At 38.2% G+C, this 19,970-nt stretch overlaps 2 protein-coding genes, 1 long non-coding RNA gene, 1 other non-coding gene and 1 pseudogene across 5 annotated transcripts; 3 read left to right on the top strand and 2 right to left on the bottom strand.

Annotated features, from left to right (window-relative positions):
* Window positions 1-354: 354 nt before the first annotated feature.
* On the top strand, window positions 355-11,211 carry LOC131322214 (reticulon-like protein B1). 2 transcript variants are annotated; one of them, XM_058353461.1, is made up of 5 exons: window positions 355-841; window positions 9,898-10,078; window positions 10,167-10,308; window positions 10,653-10,722; window positions 10,806-11,211. In XM_058353461.1, exons 1-5 carry the CDS (start codon window positions 604-606, stop codon window positions 10,973-10,975), a joined length of 801 nt encoding a protein of 266 aa, XP_058209444.1. In that variant the 5' UTR covers window positions 355-603; the 3' UTR covers window positions 10,976-11,211. The 2 variants fall into 2 exon arrangements, with proteins under 2 accessions (XP_058209444.1, XP_058209453.1); XM_058353470.1 differs by lacking the exon at window positions 355-841 and adding an exon at window positions 2,197-2,449.
* On the top strand, window positions 2,456-5,590 carry LOC131322230 (uncharacterized). The gene is made up of 4 exons (XR_009198765.1): window positions 2,456-3,331; window positions 3,453-4,441; window positions 4,473-4,620; window positions 4,675-5,590. It is a non-coding gene; the product is annotated as an uncharacterized LOC131322230 (long non-coding RNA).
* Window positions 6,383-6,969, bottom strand: LOC131322222 (uncharacterized). Its single transcript, XM_058353482.1, has 2 exons — window positions 6,597-6,969; window positions 6,383-6,507 (listed from the first exon to the last, which is right to left on the bottom strand). Exons 1-2 carry the CDS (start codon window positions 6,967-6,969, stop codon window positions 6,404-6,406), a joined length of 477 nt encoding a protein of 158 aa, XP_058209465.1. The 3' UTR covers window positions 6,383-6,403.
* Window positions 11,212-16,557: 5,346 nt separating the features above from the next.
* LOC131308923 (small nucleolar RNA snoR145) lies at window positions 16,558-16,718 on the top strand. Its single transcript, XR_009194603.1, has one exon. It is a non-coding gene; the product is annotated as a small nucleolar RNA snoR145 (small nucleolar RNA).
* A 1,085-nt stretch (window positions 16,719-17,803) lies between these two features.
* LOC131335363 (U11/U12 small nuclear ribonucleoprotein 59 kDa protein-like) overlaps window positions 17,804-19,970 on the bottom strand; it is a 31,707-nt pseudogene continuing 29,540 nt past the window's right edge.

The following is a 19,970-nucleotide window of genomic DNA, read 5'->3' as shown; positions in this document are numbered from 1 at the left end:
AGGCCTAAGGGTTAGCAGATTAGCTAGCGCGGGTTATTACAGTTGGTATCCCTTGGTCTATTTGGTATCCCTTGGTCTATATGGTGAAGGCCACCTTCAAAATTTGGTACGAACATATTAATGTACTATACATTACAGAACTAAGTGTCACACTATGACCACCAAGAGAAAAAATTATTGGGCCAATGCAACGAGATCGTTGTACCATGAGGTAGGAAGATTGTGACACTATAACTCGAGATTAATCTTTTGATCCATGCTCGATTTTGAATGCATCGGAGGGATTGTTTTTATGGGAAAAGGGATTAGTTGAGGCGGTAGATATTCTAAAGTGTTTTTTTAAAAAAACAAGAAGAAGATAGAAAAAAAATTAACAGGCCTTGTCTGCCTTTAAAACCTGCTCCGCTTCTCGAACCCTTGGGTCCGATTACCTCTGTTCGTTGTCACACATCCCAACGTTCCCCTCAGCTCAAGACTCTCTCTCTCTCTTCGTTCTCACGCATCCCAACGTCCCTCTCAGCTCAAGACGGACTCTCTCTTCACTGTTTCTGGATTATTGTCATTGTGTTGAAGCGTTAGGGTTTCGGCATCGGCTTTTGAGAAATGGCGGATCACAGCGAGATTTCAGATCCGAAAGGCGAGTCCTTGATGGATAAGATCGCCGACAAGCTTAACGTCGACGATTCGTCGTCGTCCGACTCCGATTCGGCCAAGAAACCCGCCTCATCCCCGCCGTCCGTCAAGCCCAAGGCCACTCCTTCCACGTCGTCCATGAAAGCCAAGATTTACCGCATGTTCGGGAGAGAGAAACCCGTTCACAAGGTTTTCGGTGGTGGAAAACGTAAGTACATGTGTAGGCATATATATATATATATATATGTGTGCATATATGTTTTTATATCTACATAGATATGTTTCTTTATAGATATAGATTTGTTTGTTCGGTTGGTTGGTTGGTTCCACAATTCGTAGATTGACTGATCCGGAAGTTAAAAAGAGTGGTGGTGTTATGGTTACAGTTGAGAGTAACACTAGGAGGATGGGTAGACCAAAATTGTAATTGGAGGCTTATAATTTTTAGAATATTATGATTTATGGGACATGATGTCCTTGATAGAGCTCAAAGGGAAAGACGGATTTATGTAGCCGACCCTAATTGATTCGGACCGAAGGCTTTGTTTGGTTTGGTTGGTCAACATCTAGCTCTACTGTGGTTAGGTGGATTAGAATGTGGAAGTTTAAGGTGTCTTTCTGGAGATCTGTGTTTTTGGTTTTATTAAAAGATGACCAGGCTTACATAATTGGTATGGAAATGTCTGAATTGCTTATGAGCTGGCCATTTTGATGTAGCGCGATGGAGTTTGTGTTGGGTGTATAGGGGTTTTAGAAGTTTGAAATGCTTTTGAACCCTTTAAGTTCAAAATGATCGTATGTTTAGCTAATTTCGTTATATCTGGCAGCCTAAGAAGCACAGACACTTAAAAGATGGTGGCGTGTCCGTGTTGGACACCAACACTCTTCGGACAAGTGTCTACCAATACTCCCTTTTTCGTGCCCTTTATTGAAAAAAAAAATTCTTACATCGGAAAAGTCAACAATCTTTTTGCAACATGTTTAACAATTCTTTGGTGTCTATGCTAGGAAATGAATACAAGATGGACACTTCTTGGACACTTGCTAACATGTTATTGCCAAAGATTTTGAAATTCGACATATGACCATGATATAAAAAGTTGAAAAATAGTCATCTTAGGACTAATCATTCGTAGATTCAATTAGAATTTTTCAAGGATTTCTAGAGGGTTCCTAACCCCGCCTGTCTTACTCTGTTAAGGATTTCTTTGGTCTCTATATTCTTTATAACTTAATGCATCTTTTCTAAAATTTATAACACAAAACATATTACAAAACAAGTGAACTGTAACAGTCCTTGCCGTCCATCACCTTTAAAAACCGTTGATCCTGGAGAAAACCCCTTCTTTTTTTTTTTCTTTTTTTTTAACTTCACTGAACCACCTGCTTCCCTTCTCGAACCTCAGGCTTGGATTACACCTCTGTTCGTCTCACAAATCCCAACGTCCCTCTCTCTCTCTCTCTCTCTCTCTCTCTCTCTCTCTCTCTCTCTCTCTCTCTCTCTCTCTCTCTCTCTCCCATGACTGTTACCAGATTATTGTTTGAGGCGTTTACGTTTTGGAACCGGCATTTGGAGAAATGGCGGATCACGTCGAGATTTCGGATTCGAGAGGTGAGTCCTTGATGGAGAAGATCGACGGCAAGCTTAACGTGGACAATTTGTCGTCGTCTGGCTCCGATTCGGCAAAGAAACCCGCCTCATCACCCCCGTCCGTCAAGCCCAAGACCACTTCTCCCACATTGTCCATGAAAGCCAAGATTTACTGCATGTTTGGAAGAGAGAAACCGGTTCAGAAGGTTTCCTGTGGTAAAAAACGTACGTACAACCTCCCCTCCTCGTTCCGATATAGTGTGTACTTTCACAATTCGTAGAATTTTACATGTATAGATATAGATATATATATTTGTTTGTTCGGTGGGTTCCACAATTCGTAGATTGACCGATCTGGTAGTCAAGAAGAGTGGCATGGTTACAGTTGTGAGTAACACTATGGGAAAGGGAGCCCTAAATTGAATAGGAGGAGGTAGGTCGAAAGGATATAAATTCTTTTGAATATTGGTCACCATGCCATCGATAGAGCTCAAAGGAAAAAGCTGATTTTTGCAGCTGACCCAATTGATTGGGACTTAAAAGGCTTTGGTTGGTTGGTCAACAATCTAGCTCTAATGTGATTAGGCAGATTAGGATTTGGAAGTTAAAAGGTTTTTTTTTTTCCAGGAGATCTGTATTTTGTTATTTTATGAATAGATGACCAGGCCCACTAATTGCTATGGAAATTTCTGAATTGCTTGTGAGCTCACCATTTTGATGTAGTGGCCAGCGGGATGGAGTTTGTGTTGGGTGTAATGCGGTTTTAGAAGTTTGAAATGCTGTGAGACCTGATTTGAATTGTTGCAGGTTTGATTAATTCTGGTGTTAAGACAGTTTAGTTTTACTGTTTCTCAAACCTTGAATGTTTCTAGTAGTTTCAACCTTTTGCTTAGAAAATGGTAAGGTTAAAACATGGCTCTACTGTTTTGAAAAGCGAGTGCTTAGGCATGAGGTGACCTTGTAGCGCTTCATAAGCCTTAAAGTGAGGTGCAGTCAATTGCATATTTATTTCTTTGCATAGACCTCAAAGAATTGTCGGACACGTTGCAAAGAGAGTGTAGTGTGCAACTTATGATTTTTATTTTCTAACTATGGACACGGAAAAGGGTATCGGACACGTGTCCTAGGTGTCTGAGGAGTGTCGGTGTCAGACACGGACACACTGCCTTGTTGCAAGTGTATGTACTTCTTAGGCTGCCAGAGAGAGAAATTAGGCAAAAAAAAAAAGAAAAAAGAAGATCATTTTAAGCTTAAAGGGCAATAGCAACTGGTTCAAAAGTAGCACCTTAAACTGCACATCAACTAGCAGACGACAAAGAGGAATGGGAAGACTTGGAAGATAGGGATTCAGGTGAGGGAGAAGAGCAGGATGTGATGGATATAAATCCAACCATAACGAAGAAGGATGATTTGCTTAGTAATGAGGTTGATTACTAGGTTCTTAAGAGTAGACAGTGGAGCAATATTGGATATGTAGTCCCTTTGAAAGATATCTTACCAGATGTAGAACTTATAACATCAGTTGTTGACAATGTTCTAAAAGTCACTCGGCGCTAGTCGGGCGGTCAGCCACCTTCGAGCGATTAATCGGATTGATCGACGATTAATCGGTGCATATTAATTAGTAATCGGCGATTAATCGTTAATCGGACCTAATCAGATAGGCCCCGCCAGCTATTAATCGGTGATTAATCGCCGATTAATTCCTTGTTTTAGAACACTGGTTGTTCATGGATGTTACGTGATTTCTTAGTAATTGGAGATTTGGAATATTAAATGTTATGTTAAATAATTTTTGGAATTCTTAATATAGCTGCTTCCGGTGAAAATGCTATTTATATTATTGAGGGGCACACCTTAATGATAGGCTTCGGGGGACCTTGTCCCTCAATGCGCTGCGCTGCATGGAACGACAAAATCCACATACGATTAGTATGTAATGTTAACTTTTGCATCTAACAGGGACGGAGCCATCAATAAGGGTGGGGGTGCCACAGCCACCTCAACCCTTGCTAGAACTCTATATATGGTGGAACGTTCCTGAAATATATAATGGGAAAATTACCTCTCTAAGGATAGAAAAGTGCATGTTAATTCCCATTAAGGATGAACTCAGCTTTTATTTACCTCGAAGGACGATCACATTATGAAGATTATCCTTTTACCCTTCAATAAATACAATTTCATACTTTATTATATTTTACTATTATAGGGTAGGTTCCCCTACCCTACCCTAGGGTTAGGGTAGGGTACCCTAGAGTTTAGGCACTTTCATAGGGTTTTAGGGTGCACTATCCTATTATAGGGATTTAGTGGTTTAGGCACTTTCATAGAGTACCCTTGGATTTAGGTTTAGGCACTTTCATAGGGTTTAGGGTTTTAGGCACTTTCATAGGGTTTAGGGTTTTAGGCACTTTCATAGGGTTTAGGGTTTTAGACACTTTTATAAGGTATCCTAGGGTTTAGGTGTAGGCACGTTTTAGTGGTTTAGACACTTTTATAGGGGCAATTTTGAAAAAATATTCCAGAAATACTTAACAGTGCGTTTCCGTTTTTTTCTGGACCTATACGTAAAAACCCCATATATAATTAAGTAAAAGAACTGATTTGTCCAACAAAAAACCATTTATTCCAGCACTTTATTTTTAGCATGTCATGCTCATGTGAAAGGCTAAAAGAAAACGTAAAAGTTTGAAAAGTTTAAAGGGCCTTAATATGATATAAATTATGTATGCAGGATATTAGAACCGCCTTAGAGGATATATTTTGCTAAGAATGAATAGAAAGCGGTTTGATTTTTCTCGTTTTGTTCTTTCATTTTGATGTAAATTTCATGCTTGTACTTCAAATGATGTGGAATGAAAACTTGTATTCTACCAATCATGTTAATACATGAAATTTTAGTTTGTAGGTTTTGGCACCCCTTATATATAGATACTGGCTCCGTGCCTCCGTCCCTGGCACCTAACTGCCATTATTTAACTGCTCTGTTTTTCCATTTTCTGAGATTAGCGTCATTGTATTTTGTATCCCGGTTTCAGAATAAATTATGCAACCCATGGATACTGAACTCAAAACAATAAGCCAACCAACAACTTTTGTTTTTAAATATAGAGCATCGTCAGTTATTTTATCTAGTTCTCGCTGTTGTGTCTGTTGTTGACAGTGAGAAATCTACTGATTACATTCTTAAATTGGATATAATGATCCTTTAAACCCTTTAACAAGACCAGCGAACATGAAAATTGCCAATTATTCCTTCGTTAATATTAAGTGAGGCGTTTCAAAAAAAATTTGAGAGGGACTGCAAAAATGGAGAAGAAACTGCATCACTTTTTGCTGCAAAGTTACCACCTTTTAATTAGACCCTCCCAATGTTCTAAAAATCGCTCAGCGTTCGTCGCTCGGTCGACCACCTTCAAGCTTCAAGGCCTTTTAATCGCCGATTAATCGGCTTGTAGCAATTAATCGGTTTTATATATATATACACACACACACACACACACCCCAATGACAACCCTTATGAAAAAGTAGTAAAGTACTACGAAATAACTAGTCAATACAATGAGAAGTTTAATGTTCATAGTTCAACTTCATAACAAAGGAAACCAAATACGAAATTACTAGTCAATTACAAACCAAATAAAATCAAGTACGGAATTACTAGCCAATTACTCTTTACTCATCCTCTTCTTCCCCATATCCATCCATAACTTGGTCTCCATCGGACTCAAACTCAAAATCCTCATCTACCTCCTCTTCGGGATCATCTTCCGACAAAAAATCTTCCTCATGTAGCTCTCGTACTCCCACATTTCTAGTACTTCTTCTATGTTGGAGGACTTCATCCGCTCCCGTAGCTTCCCCGATCATCTCCCATGTAAGTCCCGAAACCGGGTCTTCTTCATCAACATCACCACCTTCCACAATCCATCCTTGCGCATGTGTTGCTTCACTAGCACGTAATACATCCTTCCCCTTTCTTTTATTGTTGATGAGTCTGGCATTAAATTGGACATACACTAGATTGTTCAACCTTGTCGCATCTAGTCTATTCCTTTTCTTTGTATATATCTATACAAAAAAGAAAAAATCCTAAGTTAATATAATTCTTGTCCGATGCATATATATATAAAGAAAGAGAGAGAGTGTGTATGTATTTACTCCCTCAAAAGTGCTTCAATTTCTCTCACACCCCGATGAACTTGAAGTCAAAGAGAGAATTCGAGTGGCCATTCTTTTCAAATTGGGTGTATGATTGCCATAGTTAGACCACCATCCAACTAGTCATGAAAGAAAGCACAAAAAAAATATATTACTTAGTAACTTAGCCAAAAAAAAAAAACACTAAGGAAAGTAACTACTTATTTACCCGGATCATAAGAGTCATTGTTCGTCGCACATCCCATTGTGGCTAATGGTCTTCCAAATCCACCTTCTTTGTTCTTGTACTTCAACAATTCTCTATTGAAGACTTCATCTTGAACATTGACATCATCGGGAAAGAAAGCTTCAACACAAGTAAGAACTTCATCCATAATGATAGGATCATCTTGAATGGTATGATCTTTGTAGAAGTAAAAAGGATTCAAAAAGTAACCTGTCAAATGCAATGCACTATCTAACCGACCCTTGGCTTTCCCATCAATGACATCTAGTATTGGTCGGTAGTTAGTCTCAACTTGCTTGTATGCCCCTTTGATCTCTTCTTTTGCGTTTTTGAGCTCACCATATACGAATCCCATTGAGGGCTTCCGATCCCCGTCAACAAGTCAAAGAACCATAACCAACGGACCAAACACTTTCAAGCATAAGGTTACACCATTCCAAAATGCCGTACTCATCACGGTAGCAAATGCCGTTTTCCCCTTTGGGCTCTTCGCCCATTTACTCTTGTCCCATGCGTCACTACTAAACATTGCCTGCAATTCTTGTTTCTTTTCCATCAAGCTTTGCAAAGTCAAGAGGGCTGTCGCGAATCTAGTAACACCCGGCCTCACTATGTCTCTCCTCTTCGTATATTTTCTCATCATCGCCAATGTATTATGATGAGCATAAACAAAAATAGTGAACGCCTTGGCCTTATCAATAATTCCTTTAAACTTGGATTGCTTACCGATTCCTTCAAGCATGAGATTTGTTGTGTGGGTGCCGCATGAGGTCCAAAATATGTTAGGCCTCTTGATCTTTAGCAAATCCGCCGCTGCCATATTGTTGGATGCATTATCCATGACTACTTGAACTACATTTTGTGCCCCAATATCTTCAATGAACTTGTCAACGTATTCAAAGATATACACCCCCGTGTGTGATGCCTCCGAATCTTCCTTCGAAGAAAGAAAACAAGTCCCTTGCTTACAGTTAACGCACAAGTTCATAATGCTTCTCCTCTTTCGATCGGTCCAAGCATCCGTCATGATAGAACAACCCGTCAAAGCCCACTCTTCTTCTTGCCTCTTGAGTAATTTTTTTGTTCTATCCACCTCCTCCTTCAACAATGGCTCCCTTAGTTGGTATTGGCTTCGAGGTTCGTATCCCGGTCCAAATTGGCCAACCGCTTCAACAAAACGTTTGAAACTATCATTGTCTATGGCATGAAATGGAATACCGGCTTCGTATGCCCATCGAGCCAAGTATTGATTCACTTCATGACTCCTCTTCTTCCAAATTGAATCTTTTATGTTTGGTTGTTTCACCTTTTTGAATCCACTCGTAGTCGTGTCAGAAGAACCAGGATTGATCTCTGTATATCTATCTAGGGGACCAAGAACATGGGGCCTCTTCCTTGAACCTACATGCTCAACTTCATCATCTTCAAAATCATCACCTTCTTCATGTACTATATTAACTTCCCCCCTAAGATTAATGCCTCCTTGCTTCTTCTCTTTCTTTTTAGCTGCTGTCTCATCAAGTGCCTTCTTACACTTTAATATATCTTCCTTGCTTGCCTTAGTGCATGCGGCAACATCTCCCTTAACCTGAGCTATGTGTTTTTTCATCCTACTAACCCCTCTAGTATACTGATTCCCACACAAAATGCATCTTAGGCGGTCTTTATTTTTAACATCCACCATAACTCCATACTCCCATCCAACATCATCCGAATTTCTTTTCAATACTGGCTCAGAATTAGAGGCCTCTGAAGATGGAATATGAGTGGGATCCATTGACATTTGATATCAATATAGTCTACACAGTAACACACACAAAAAAAAAAAACAAAACAAAAAAAAAAGAGAGAAGAAAGTCAAGAAATTGTTAACTGTTAACATGATTATAAGTTAAGATTTTACACTTTGTGTTAATTGTTAACACCAAACAGCACTACTGACAACACTTTGTTCTAAGATTTAAAAAAAAAAAGACACACTTTGCCACTTTGGCCACTGTCCAGACTGGCCGGCTGGTATGGAGTCTATGGACTTACAAAATAAAAATGAGTTACAGGCTACAGCAGTGCGAGAGAGAAACTGTGAGAGAGAGAGAGAGAGACCATACGAGAGAGGGAGAGGGATCGAGGATTCGAGAGAGAGAGAGAGAGAGAGAGAGAGAGAGAGAGAGAGAGAGAAATTACAGCAGTCTGACTGTGATGGAAGGCGACGGCGATGGCAGCAGGCGGCGGCGGCGGCGAAGGCAGGTGGCGTCGACTTCAGTCCAAGTCCAAGATCGATCGAGATTGGGTAGTCTGGGTTTGGGTAACAAAGCCCTAAACAGGATTCAAAGGAATTGAATCCTTTTAACTGGGTATAAGATATAAGTTACAGTTACCCCCCTTCATTTTCCAAAAATACAGATTTGACCCCTTTTAATTGCCTTTTAACCGATTAATCGCCGATTAACGCCGATTAACCTCCCTAGCGCCAAATCCAGCCGATTAGGCATTAATTTTATCGGAGATGGCAAGTTTCCGATTAATCGGCGATTAATCGGCGATTAATTCCGCCTTTTAGAACACTGGACCCTCCTTTACCACTGATTCCTGTTGAAGCACCATCCACCTTTCTAGCTTTCATCCCTAGTCCCCTGTTCTTTATTGGCCAACTTGCTGTGTTAAGCTTCAACATATTGACAACTGATTTTGCCAAGAAATTCTAAACTATATCACTGCTATATGCTGCCACCAATAAAATTAGCCCCATGCTTTCTCTCTGTCACACAGATTCAACACCTAAGTGATTCAAGAGTTTCTAATCGAAATTTGAAAGCGTGGGATACTATTGTTCCATTTGGTGAATTTAATGATCTAAATACCCCACAATTCGCTCCCATGTTGTTTTAGAATTTTTCTTGGAAGGTAGAAACTGATAATGCAATAAACTAGAGTCTTATGAGAGCAAAACTGGTTTGTAATATTGCTAGCATTGTGTTTTTACAAATTGATACAGTATGATGAAATTATGTTTTACCAAATTTCTAACCAGTAGAAGAAAAATATACTCTCATCTACAAAAGTATTAAATCCTAATGTTTTGGTAACCATACCCTTACTTCCATTTCTACTATACAAGCTCATGCACACTTTTTGTGAATGTTTGTGCGCCTCTTTGTGGTAGTTTTGTATTTTCGCTTCCAAGTCCTCTCTCACTCTACTCTTTTTCTTTTGCAAATAATGACTATTCTATTACTATTTACCATTGAATATTGATGAGATAACTATTGATTGGTTGGTGCAGCTGCTGACATTTTCTTGTGGAGGAACAAGAAGATATCTGCTGGTGTCCTTGGGGCAGCCACAGCATTGTGGGTTTTGTTTGAATTGCTGGAGTACCACCTTCTTACTCTAGTGTGCCACCTATTGATACTCGCACTTGCAATTTTGTTTTTGTGGTCCAATGCTTCAAAGTTCATCAAGAAGTAAGTTTGTGATTGTTACATTGTTGGTTCGCGCGTTATTGAACTTACTGCCACAGAAGAATTTACTGTCTAAGTGGTTGATCTACAGGTCTCCTCCACGTATTCCCGAAGTTCATCTCCCAGAGGAACAATTCCTTGAATTTGCCTCTGCTCTGAGGATTGAAATTAACCGAGCTCTTGTTGTCTTGCGAGATATTGCCTCTGGAAGAGATCTGAAGAAGTTTGTTGCAGTATGTTACCCTACATGTTTTAAAATTTTCCTATTTCTCTGCTTTTTGCCCTAGGTGTTTAACTTGGTAATAAGTGAATATTATGGCACTCAGCCTTTTTTTTCTCTGGGTCCTGAGATCGCTTGGTTGCAACAATGGGTGAAACTAGTGAAGTTGGTGTGAACCTGGTTATCCAGGTTTAATTAGTTAATGTTTACCTGGCCAATTGCTTTCGGTGTGTGACCGAGAGTATAGCTTGAGATTGCACCGCCCAGATTTATTTTCAGTTTGTACGTTGTTGAACTGGAATCCTCAATATTGCATGTATATATTTATTGGTTGTGACATTGTGTTTTGTTGAACAGGTGATTGCTGGTTTGTGGGTTCTCTCACTTTTGGGAAGTTGTTGCAACTTCTTGACGTTGTTCTACATAGGTATTGACAATGTTTGTTCATGATTTGGTACTTATTACGTTCTAAGTTTCATCGTTAATTCATTGTGTTTCTGATAAAAACAGCTTTCGTATTGCTGCACACGGTGCCTGTTCTATATGAGAAGTATGAGGACCAGATTGATCCGCTCGCAGAGAAAGCAATGATGGAGATCAAGAAGCAGTATGCAGTGTTTGATGAAAAGGTTCTTAGTAAAATTCCAAGAGGGGCATTGAAAGACAAGAAAAGAGCTTAGAGAAGCCGAAGGATTTGATTCCACATGTTTAGCTTTTGCATGTATTAGCAAGGCTCTTTTTATCATTTCGGTCCCTGCTGTTTCTAGGGTGGGTTTGCAATTTGGATGGATTTTGGTTTGGAAACGAATATTGGCAAATAGGTTGTATAAGTTATGCTTGTAGGCCAGTATCAACAATGTTTATTTGAACACTTCATCCTCAGGTGGTTTCATGTATGTAATGTGGTTATTGATTCTGGAGTCTTGTCTGATTATTAATGTCAAAAATGAAAAACATGCTATGCTGATTTTGGAAAAATATTTGGGATGGGCTGTGATGGATCCCTTGCATAGGTTCTTCCAATTTATGGGCGCTGCTATTCTCTCATAGATCACTACATTTCGGTAAATGGTTGTTGAAAATTATACATAACATTTTGGTAAATAGCTGTTAAAAATAAGATTATATTTCGGTAACTACATATCGAAAATATATTTAACTTTTGGTAAACAACTGACGAACATACATTTTCGGTAAATAGCTGTTGAAAAAAATATTATATTTCATTAAGTGGATGTTGAAAATATATCTTAATTTCGGTAACTAACTGTCGAGTATAATTGAAAGTTTTAACAGGCTATGGGAGAAAATAAAGGGCTGGGAATAGCATTTTCCCAATTTATGTATGGAATACAGAAATGCTAGAGCACTAATTATGGGCCTGATGGGATCCCTTGCATAGGTTCTTCCAATCTACTCCTTCCGTCCTACTTTGTTGAGCCTATATTGATTTTTTGTTAATTTTACTATTTTACCCCTTTGACAGAATATTAAAATTATGGGGAAAAAAAACTGACCCAAATACTCATTCTGTCCCTAAATAAATGTTCGGCACACAAAATTAGGCCTTACAAAATGTGCATGTTTTTCATTAAAAATTTTAATTTTTTTCGCAATCTAATAGAACTCATTGCTATCTATTGATTTGTGAATTTTTTTTTGATTTTTTAACGAAATAAATGCATCTTTTTGAAGGCTTAGGTTTGCGCGTCAGATATTTATTTAGGGACGGAAGGAGTATGTTATTGGAGCTAAATCCAATTTTATAGGCTGTAATGTCATAGAGGAGCATGGCGACATATTTGTTCCACATTGTGTCTTTTCAAATCAGATTCAAACTTTGAATTTCTAACATTTTTAAATGTAGGAGAAAATGATGGATAAAATGGTAATAGAGAAATCTAAAAATGAAAAGTTTTGAAACAAACATATTATTTTGAAACATCCAAAAAAAGAATAAGGCACAACAAAGTGGGACGAATGGAGTATGTACTTTGAATTAAAAATGATGTATTATGAGAGAATGACAAAGTCTTGTAAAACGAGAAATAAATGCTTAAAAAATAAGAATCTTAGTGGAATGGGGCCTAATTATGATATTATCTAATACAATTGGTAGGAAAATAGTTGTCAAGATAGTGTCAGCTCGTTCAAGATAAATTTGTTGGATAAACAAATTAAATTTCAACATTTTTGGGCGCATAAATGATTGGGTAAATGACGGTCCATGACGTGTTTTGACAATTAATCGCCAATGACACGCTGAGAACATTTGTTAATGCTGAAAATGTCCTTGACGGATATTAATTATCAAAACACGTCATTGGCCGTCAATTTTCCCTAAATGATTAATTCAAACTATGTTTGGTTTATTTGACTTATAGGCTTCAATTGTTTGGACGTAAAATATTTTTGGGTAAAATGTTTTACACCAACGGGGTGAAAAATGTTTTCTTTTTTGCATTTCGCTCCCGATAGTCAGACATTTTCCAAAACCGCATATTCCATTATCTTCTTCTCCCAAATCATATTAGATCCAAAACGAGAGAGAGAGAGAGAGAGAGAGAGAGAGAGAGAGAGAGAGAGAGAGAGAGAGAGAGAGAGAGCACGCTTACTTGATTAAAATATTTCAGAACCTACAATCTGCCATTATTTTGGAAAATATTTTTCATGTGCCAAACAAACACCGAAAAATAAAAGTTTAAAGTTTATTTTCTGAAAAAATATTTTACATCGAACAAACTAAGCTAATGTAGAAAAATCAAGTTATTCAAGATCGGCTCGATTAAGCTAGTTTGAGATAAAATCATCTCATAGATAAAGTAAACATGAATATATTTTTAAACATCGTTAAATTTTCAAACCAAACTTAAAAAATTAATTGCTCAACTCATTCGGCTCCACAATTTGAAACCTTTCTTTTTTTGGTCGGGAGTAATTACGACTTCTCTACTTAATTTCAAAAGAAAACTATACGTCCCTTCGAGGACATCCGATAAAATTGGAACAATGCAGAAGAGAAAAATATACCTACAACTTCTCTCCCAGTTCTTATGGTTTTGGGTCTTTTGTTAAACATGGGAAACTCGATGATATGGTAAAGACTTGGCACAACGTGCTAGCATGAAGCGGTCAAATCCTGTTGAGTATAGACAACGTAAGAAAAAAGGTTACTATGGACGAGACTTCTTGTTAGCCGCAATTGTCTTAGAGATCCAGATACAGGTAAGAAGTTTCAGTTCTTCCTTAGGCCTAGCCTTTCGGTTGTGGAGGTTAAAGTTAAGAAGCCATCTGCAGTTATCAACAACCTTGATCTACCTGAAACCCATCTACCTCAGGAGGTTAGTCTTAGTGTCCAGGAACTTCAATTCATGTTTCATTGGGAGGATTGCTAGTGCCTCATAGTCCACCCCAGATGGAAGAGGATTCCTTTCACCCGTCCAGTTGTGAGACTCCTCCTCCAACGCCTGCACCTCAACAAGACAGCAATTTTGACTCTTTGACAGTTCGGAGTGGAGATGATTTTCAAGACCATATGGCAAAACCGATCAGAGGACTACGGCCCTTCTTCGGCTATGCATCCCAGCAATCAAAAACGGAAGAACAAGGTCAACCACAAAGCCAGTTGTGATAGTGACAAGGCTATTCAAAATGCTACTCGAATGAAGCGTAAACGTGAACGGATCATAGAGGACAACTGTAAAAACTCTCATACATAGTGTGCCCCTCAATGCCGTACTTTCCATTGATTTCTGTTGACTTACTTTTGCTTTCTTGTTCTTACCTTTTGTCTTGCAGGTGTTGCTATTTGCATGTTTGGGGTTTTTTTATTTATTTTTTTGATCCGCCATGTTTGGGGTTGAAGGCTAGTTTATTGAATGTCTAGGATCTAGGATAGGTGGTTTGCTCGGTCTTGATTCGGTTGTCTTGTTGGATCTTTATTCATTTCTCCCTCACTTTGTTTTTAGTTGTCTTGTTGGGTCTTTATTTTTTTCTCCCTTATTTTGTTTTTGATGTTGGTTCAATGGCGGCTCCAGTAATTTTTCTAAGAGTGTTTAGAAATTGCACTATGCTATCTCGAGAAACCACAACTATATATATATATATATATATATATATATATATATATATATATATAAAAACATAAAGTCATACATAACATCTAAAATGCGACCCAAAAAAATAGCAAAGTATAAGCTATTACAATTATCCTCAACGAGTTTTCATATTTTGAAACCGTTGCATGACATCCTTGTTATCAACGGTATCAAATACATCACTCTCTATGCGCAAATTGCTCTTTATGTACTTCATTGCTGAAAAACTTCTTTATATGACATGCTTATCCGTCTCCACCAACTTTGCAGCAAGATCACTAATCCCTTGGAGCTTTGAAAAATTTTCATCAAATTTAACATCAACAATGTAATTTTGAAGTTGAATGTCCAATGCCAAAAGCTCTAGGATTTCAACTAACCAAACAATATTTAAAAAGTATCAGTATATATTATTTAATAAATCAGTTCACTACCCAATACCAATGTTGTAACCAATAAACAAATATAAAGAGATTAAGAGAGATATTGGTGGTCTTACTTTTTAGGGCAAAACTCGATGAATGTTAGAATGTGTAGAGACAAACAATCACCCAATATTCAATCTTTATCCATATTCTTGAAGGTTGGAGCTCAAAACCCTGAACAATTGGAAGAAAAATCAATTAAAACCAAATAGAAATCATAAATATACAACTTAGGATTTACCAAAAGGCCAAATCTAAAACCTGTGAGTAATTGAGGGAGAGAGGCGGAGAGACAGAGTGTGTGAATGAGACGAAGTGTGTACCAAACAGAGAGCCAGAGAGGAACGAGGCCGAGGTCTTCTGCCGAGTTCTGCGTGTTTTTTTTTTTTGTTCATTCCTTTTTTTTATTTTATTTTTTCATTTTGCTATTGCTGAAATTGGGTTAGTGGGCTGAAATTTGGGGTTTCAATTTCAAGTGGATTAATATGTTGGGCTATTTTTGGGGTGGGTGTTCAAATAATTAGGTTGGCTATTCATTGACAATTGAATTGGGTGTTCAAAGTAAGGTTAGTCCGAAATTCCTACATGTATTTTAAGCAAAAAAATTTTTTTTGGGTGGTCAGTTGACCATGGAATTGACTGAATGGAGCCGCCTCTATGTTGGTTGGTATGTGTATGGATATACTTTCTTATTTCATACTCCCTCCGTCCATTTTCTTTAGTCCCAATTAGCACTTTTTTCCGTCTCAAAAATATTGTCCCATATGATAACTAATGGGTAATAGATAATAAATTTCCTTTTTTACCCTTTCATTTTTTAATTAATATACTAAAAAAGTAAGTAAATGTAATGATTGAAGGGTAAAATGAGAAAAATAAATTTCTAAAAGTGTAATGATTGTGTACCCTTAATTAGTTGAAATTCTCAAAAGTGACTAAAGAACGGAGGCGGAGGGAGTATTAATGAGATGATGATGATGTTTGTAAAAAAAAAAAAACCCTTCTCTCCCAGTTGTTTTGGGCTAAACCTTCAACTCGGAATCTAAACATATGGGAGCCCAAACGGCAGGCCCAACACTCCAAGCCCAGTGAATCCTATAAACGAAGGGTAACATAACACGACAGCAGCAATCGACGCCTTCGTAGGTAAAGGATTAATTAGGGTTTTACCATCTTGATCTTTGCTTTCGCCGCCCGATTTCTCTCCATATTGTTCCTTCAATTTTTTCCCAATCTGTACGTTTGTTTGATCTCTAATCACAAAAGAGTAGATTGAGTCGATGCAATGAAGAGATCTGAGAAAAGTTATGATTGCGGGATTTTTTTTCTGAAATCTCTCGACATGAATGTCTCTCTACTTTGGTTCGTATTCTCTGAGCGCGCGCTCTCTCTCTCTCTCTCTCTCTCTCTCTCTCTCTCTCTCTCTCTCAAGCACAAACCCACCCACACATACACAGCGATTATATAATATGCATATAGTTGAACATATTTACGTGTTTGTTTCAGTGAATTAGGTCTTTTTGTTCTTCCAAATTAGAGAAACGAAGGACCTATGGAGAAAGTGCGATTAACAAATTTCAGTGCGCTTTCGGCCAAGTTTGCCTTCGGAAATTGATAGAAAATGGATATAGGTCGCCGAATGGGATAACTATTTCTTTACCCTTTCGGTTAATAGATCTAATTTCTTACACATTTTTCTCTCTCAACATGTGTTATGGAAGTGGTAGTTATGTAGATAGAATGCGAAGGTCCCAGCAGAGGGGCAATAATTACTCCAAAAGGAGGCCTCTCTAACACTGAATTTCTAGCAAATTCATTCCTTCGCAAATTGATGAGCCGAATCGTAGGATGCCCCAATTGCTTCTCGTTTGGGTGCATCCGGAACCCTCGGCTACATTTTTATCATTCGTTTATGCCATTTTTAGCTACAGGGTCCATTTTTTTTTCCTTGAAAAAATAAGCAGGAGGAAAAGATATGGATAGGTGGAGAGGTTGCGAAATATTCAGAGGTTTTTATTTCTGTAGTAAATTTACCCTAAAGATTGCAGAATTGTTGATTACGCCAGAGCAGTAACAAAGCCGTGAGTATTTTTCTGCATCTTCCAGCAAAGCCTTACCTGCCAGAAAGAACATTCAACCAGTAATTGATTCTGAACCATAATTCAGAGATGGGTTGCATATACAGCAGCGATACAAAAATGGATAGACTACATCAAGTTCAGAGAGTTGAAAAGAAAAAGGAGTTTATATAGATCAGTCTATAAAGTGTGCTTGCAACCTGCCAGAAACTCCGGTTTAAAAATGAGCCAGGCTAGAATGTGAAGCGTAATAAGCGGGGTACATGTTTGAAATATAATGGTAACTGGGTTTGCTCTAATCCCCGAATGTTGCTATGGACTGGGAGTACTGCAAAGGGTCAAGGATTCATATTTGAGAGTTTCCTTTCGTCTCGAAAGAAAAATTGTAGTGCTTCTGACCTCACGGAAGAATTTGAAAGATTAAGATGTGTTGTAACCCATAGTTGCAAGACAACTGAAAATGAACTTGACGAGGACCAAGATTAGAAGGATTTAAGACCCAATTGTACTTGAATTTTGATATGATTTGAAGGCAGTAGTTTTGAGTTCAAATGTGCAATGCAGGTTGATGGTTATGCGAAGAAGAGGTTTGTAAATCGTATCTTAAGATTGAAAGTGCTAGATGCAAGAGCCAATAGATAATCTGAAGCTTTAAATGGAACAATTTTCAGATTCTGATGGCTAGGCATGTACGAACATAACAATGCAGACAACTTTTCTTCTGATTGCTGGATTCGTGATATGAGATGTGTGAGTCCAACCATACACTGAGGAGGATTGACAAATGAACTTGAATTAAGAGAACTGGGGTACAGAGTTGGGAGAAGTGCATCCCCACTAGGTTACTAATTGATTATTTATAAATAAAATAAAAAAAAACTAGCTTAGTTGTACAACCATAACCCACTTCCATTGTCTGACGTGGTTATTTTAGACTCACCACAGTTGTAAGGTTCCTAAATCTATTCAAGGGAGATTGGGAGCTTGTTAATCGAAACAAAACAAATTCTTAAAGCAAGCAAATCCAAAACCACGTAATTAGGGATTGAGATTCATTCCTCAATTCACAAAAGTACATTGCTTTATTGGTACACATGCATGCACCACAATTAGCTACCAAACAAACGAAAACTCTGAAGTCGACTCTCACTTTGGTCGCACCAGGTACGATGCCCATATTGTATCTGCCGGAGGTGGTGGTTGAACCCAGTGCCCTGGTAATCGGCTGCACAGAAAGAATGGCATCGATTAGTTTTTTAAAGTTGTAATATCAATCACAAGTGAGATTGGGAATGCTTGATATATTCGAATGCCTTGACAGCAGTACGGTTGTGTTGTAGTGAGGACAAAAAGCTAACTTTTGCAAGTTAAGTCTCTTCAAGTAACTGAAAATTTGAGAACAAAGGATTTGCCCAGAAATACCAGGCCCAATTCAATATTGATAATTTTTGCCCAATGATTGAACAAATTTTTTTGGGTAAATATGATTGAACAAAATTGTGACCAGTTTACATGTTTTTACCAACAAAATAGCCTGCAAGGGTTTAGATCCTGGTAATCTCTATCAAACTTGAGACCGTAGCTAAGTTCTGAAAAAAATCAGCAGATAATAGAAAATGGCACAAGGAATGGCACAAGGAATGCAAGTGCTGGTTCTGGCATTATAACCTGTGATTTTACACTGTCCTTGACACTTATGTGGAATAGGAAGTTGAGAAAGGTAAAAGCAAACAAGGAAGTGGCATATATCAATCAGAGGAAACCACAGATGGAAAACTAAAAAGACAACATTTTACTACAAGAAAGTGTTGGGGACCTCACCTTCCCCCTGGTCTTATATATTGATCCCATGTTCTTCTGACCTGCATTGATGACTAAACTTTTAATTTGGAGTTAAGGACTGAGAAAAAACATCATGGCTTGAACAAAACGAGTGTGTTCAATCTGGAGTTTCCAGGTGGAGAGAAGTATCTAAACTAAAAAAGTGCTCAAGCAGTGTGCAGTTGGAATAGAAATATTACAGCAAGAAACAGCCAAGTAAAAGATATACCACTGTATGCATTGACTATACAATAACGGGGTCATCCGGATATCAATCAAGTGGATATAATCTCATATTACCCATCGAAGACATCTAGCCTCCAACCGTTACCCAATTATATTCGTATTTGTAGAAACTCTAAAGAACGTAAAGTTTAAAACACCAGTTGCAATTACCTCTATAAGTGTTCCCAAATCGGTATTGCTGCCATGATAATAGTGATAAAACTCAATTGGTAAACTTCCCACCCCATCGTATCCCGTCTATGACTTTGTCCTTCTGATCCTTGCTTTCCAGATTCCTCATCAGTTACTGCACCTGAGCCTCTCTTGTTTTCGTTCTGAGTTGTCGGCTCCTGACTCTCCTCATTTCCACCTTTATTTCCACTTACAACTTTTGAGTCAGGTCCACGACCCTGAATGATTTTTCTAGATTCCACAGCAGTAGCAATAGCCTCCTTAGCAGCATCTTTGTCAGCTGCAGCCATCGTCTGGCGCTCCTCTTCCTCGACTGCAGCTTGAACCCTTTCAAGGAACTTGTCATCCTCCTCTGGGAGAAAATGGCCTGCATGATTACAGGAACCAGCCATTTGATAGTATTAATTTACCAGTTTGAACCTGAATTACCAAATTACGTAGAAACTATAGAGAAATACTACATTTTTTGGACGTGCTTTCCAAGATATGTTTTTTTAGCTTGAAATAAAAAAGGCTAACCGAATATACAGCACAAGGGGCATACCCCAGGAGGAAAAGAAAAGGAAAAGACAGAAAAAATTGGGATTGCCTACGGAAGCGGCTACATCGAGCTAGTGGGAAATATAACAAAAGTTTCCAATCCATCTAGAAAGAGGGAACGAAAACAACTGGCAAAAAAATACATATGATTGTAACCTATCAATTAGATTATCGGCACAAGGTGAGGCCTTTACACAATCAGCAAAAGAGCGGCCTGTGCACAACCAGCTAGACAGCCCCTTCGATTAGGAAATGAAATACCATAGCAAAATTAAACATACGCGAATAAATTCCAAG

Source organism: Rhododendron vialii, chromosome 1a, assembly GCF_030253575.1.
Source record: "Rhododendron vialii isolate Sample 1 chromosome 1a, ASM3025357v1".
Classification (NCBI taxonomy): Eukaryota; Viridiplantae; Streptophyta; class Magnoliopsida; order Ericales; family Ericaceae; genus Rhododendron; species Rhododendron vialii.
The sequence above is the reverse complement of the archived record's forward strand: the minus strand, read 5'-3'. Positions and strand labels throughout refer to the sequence as shown.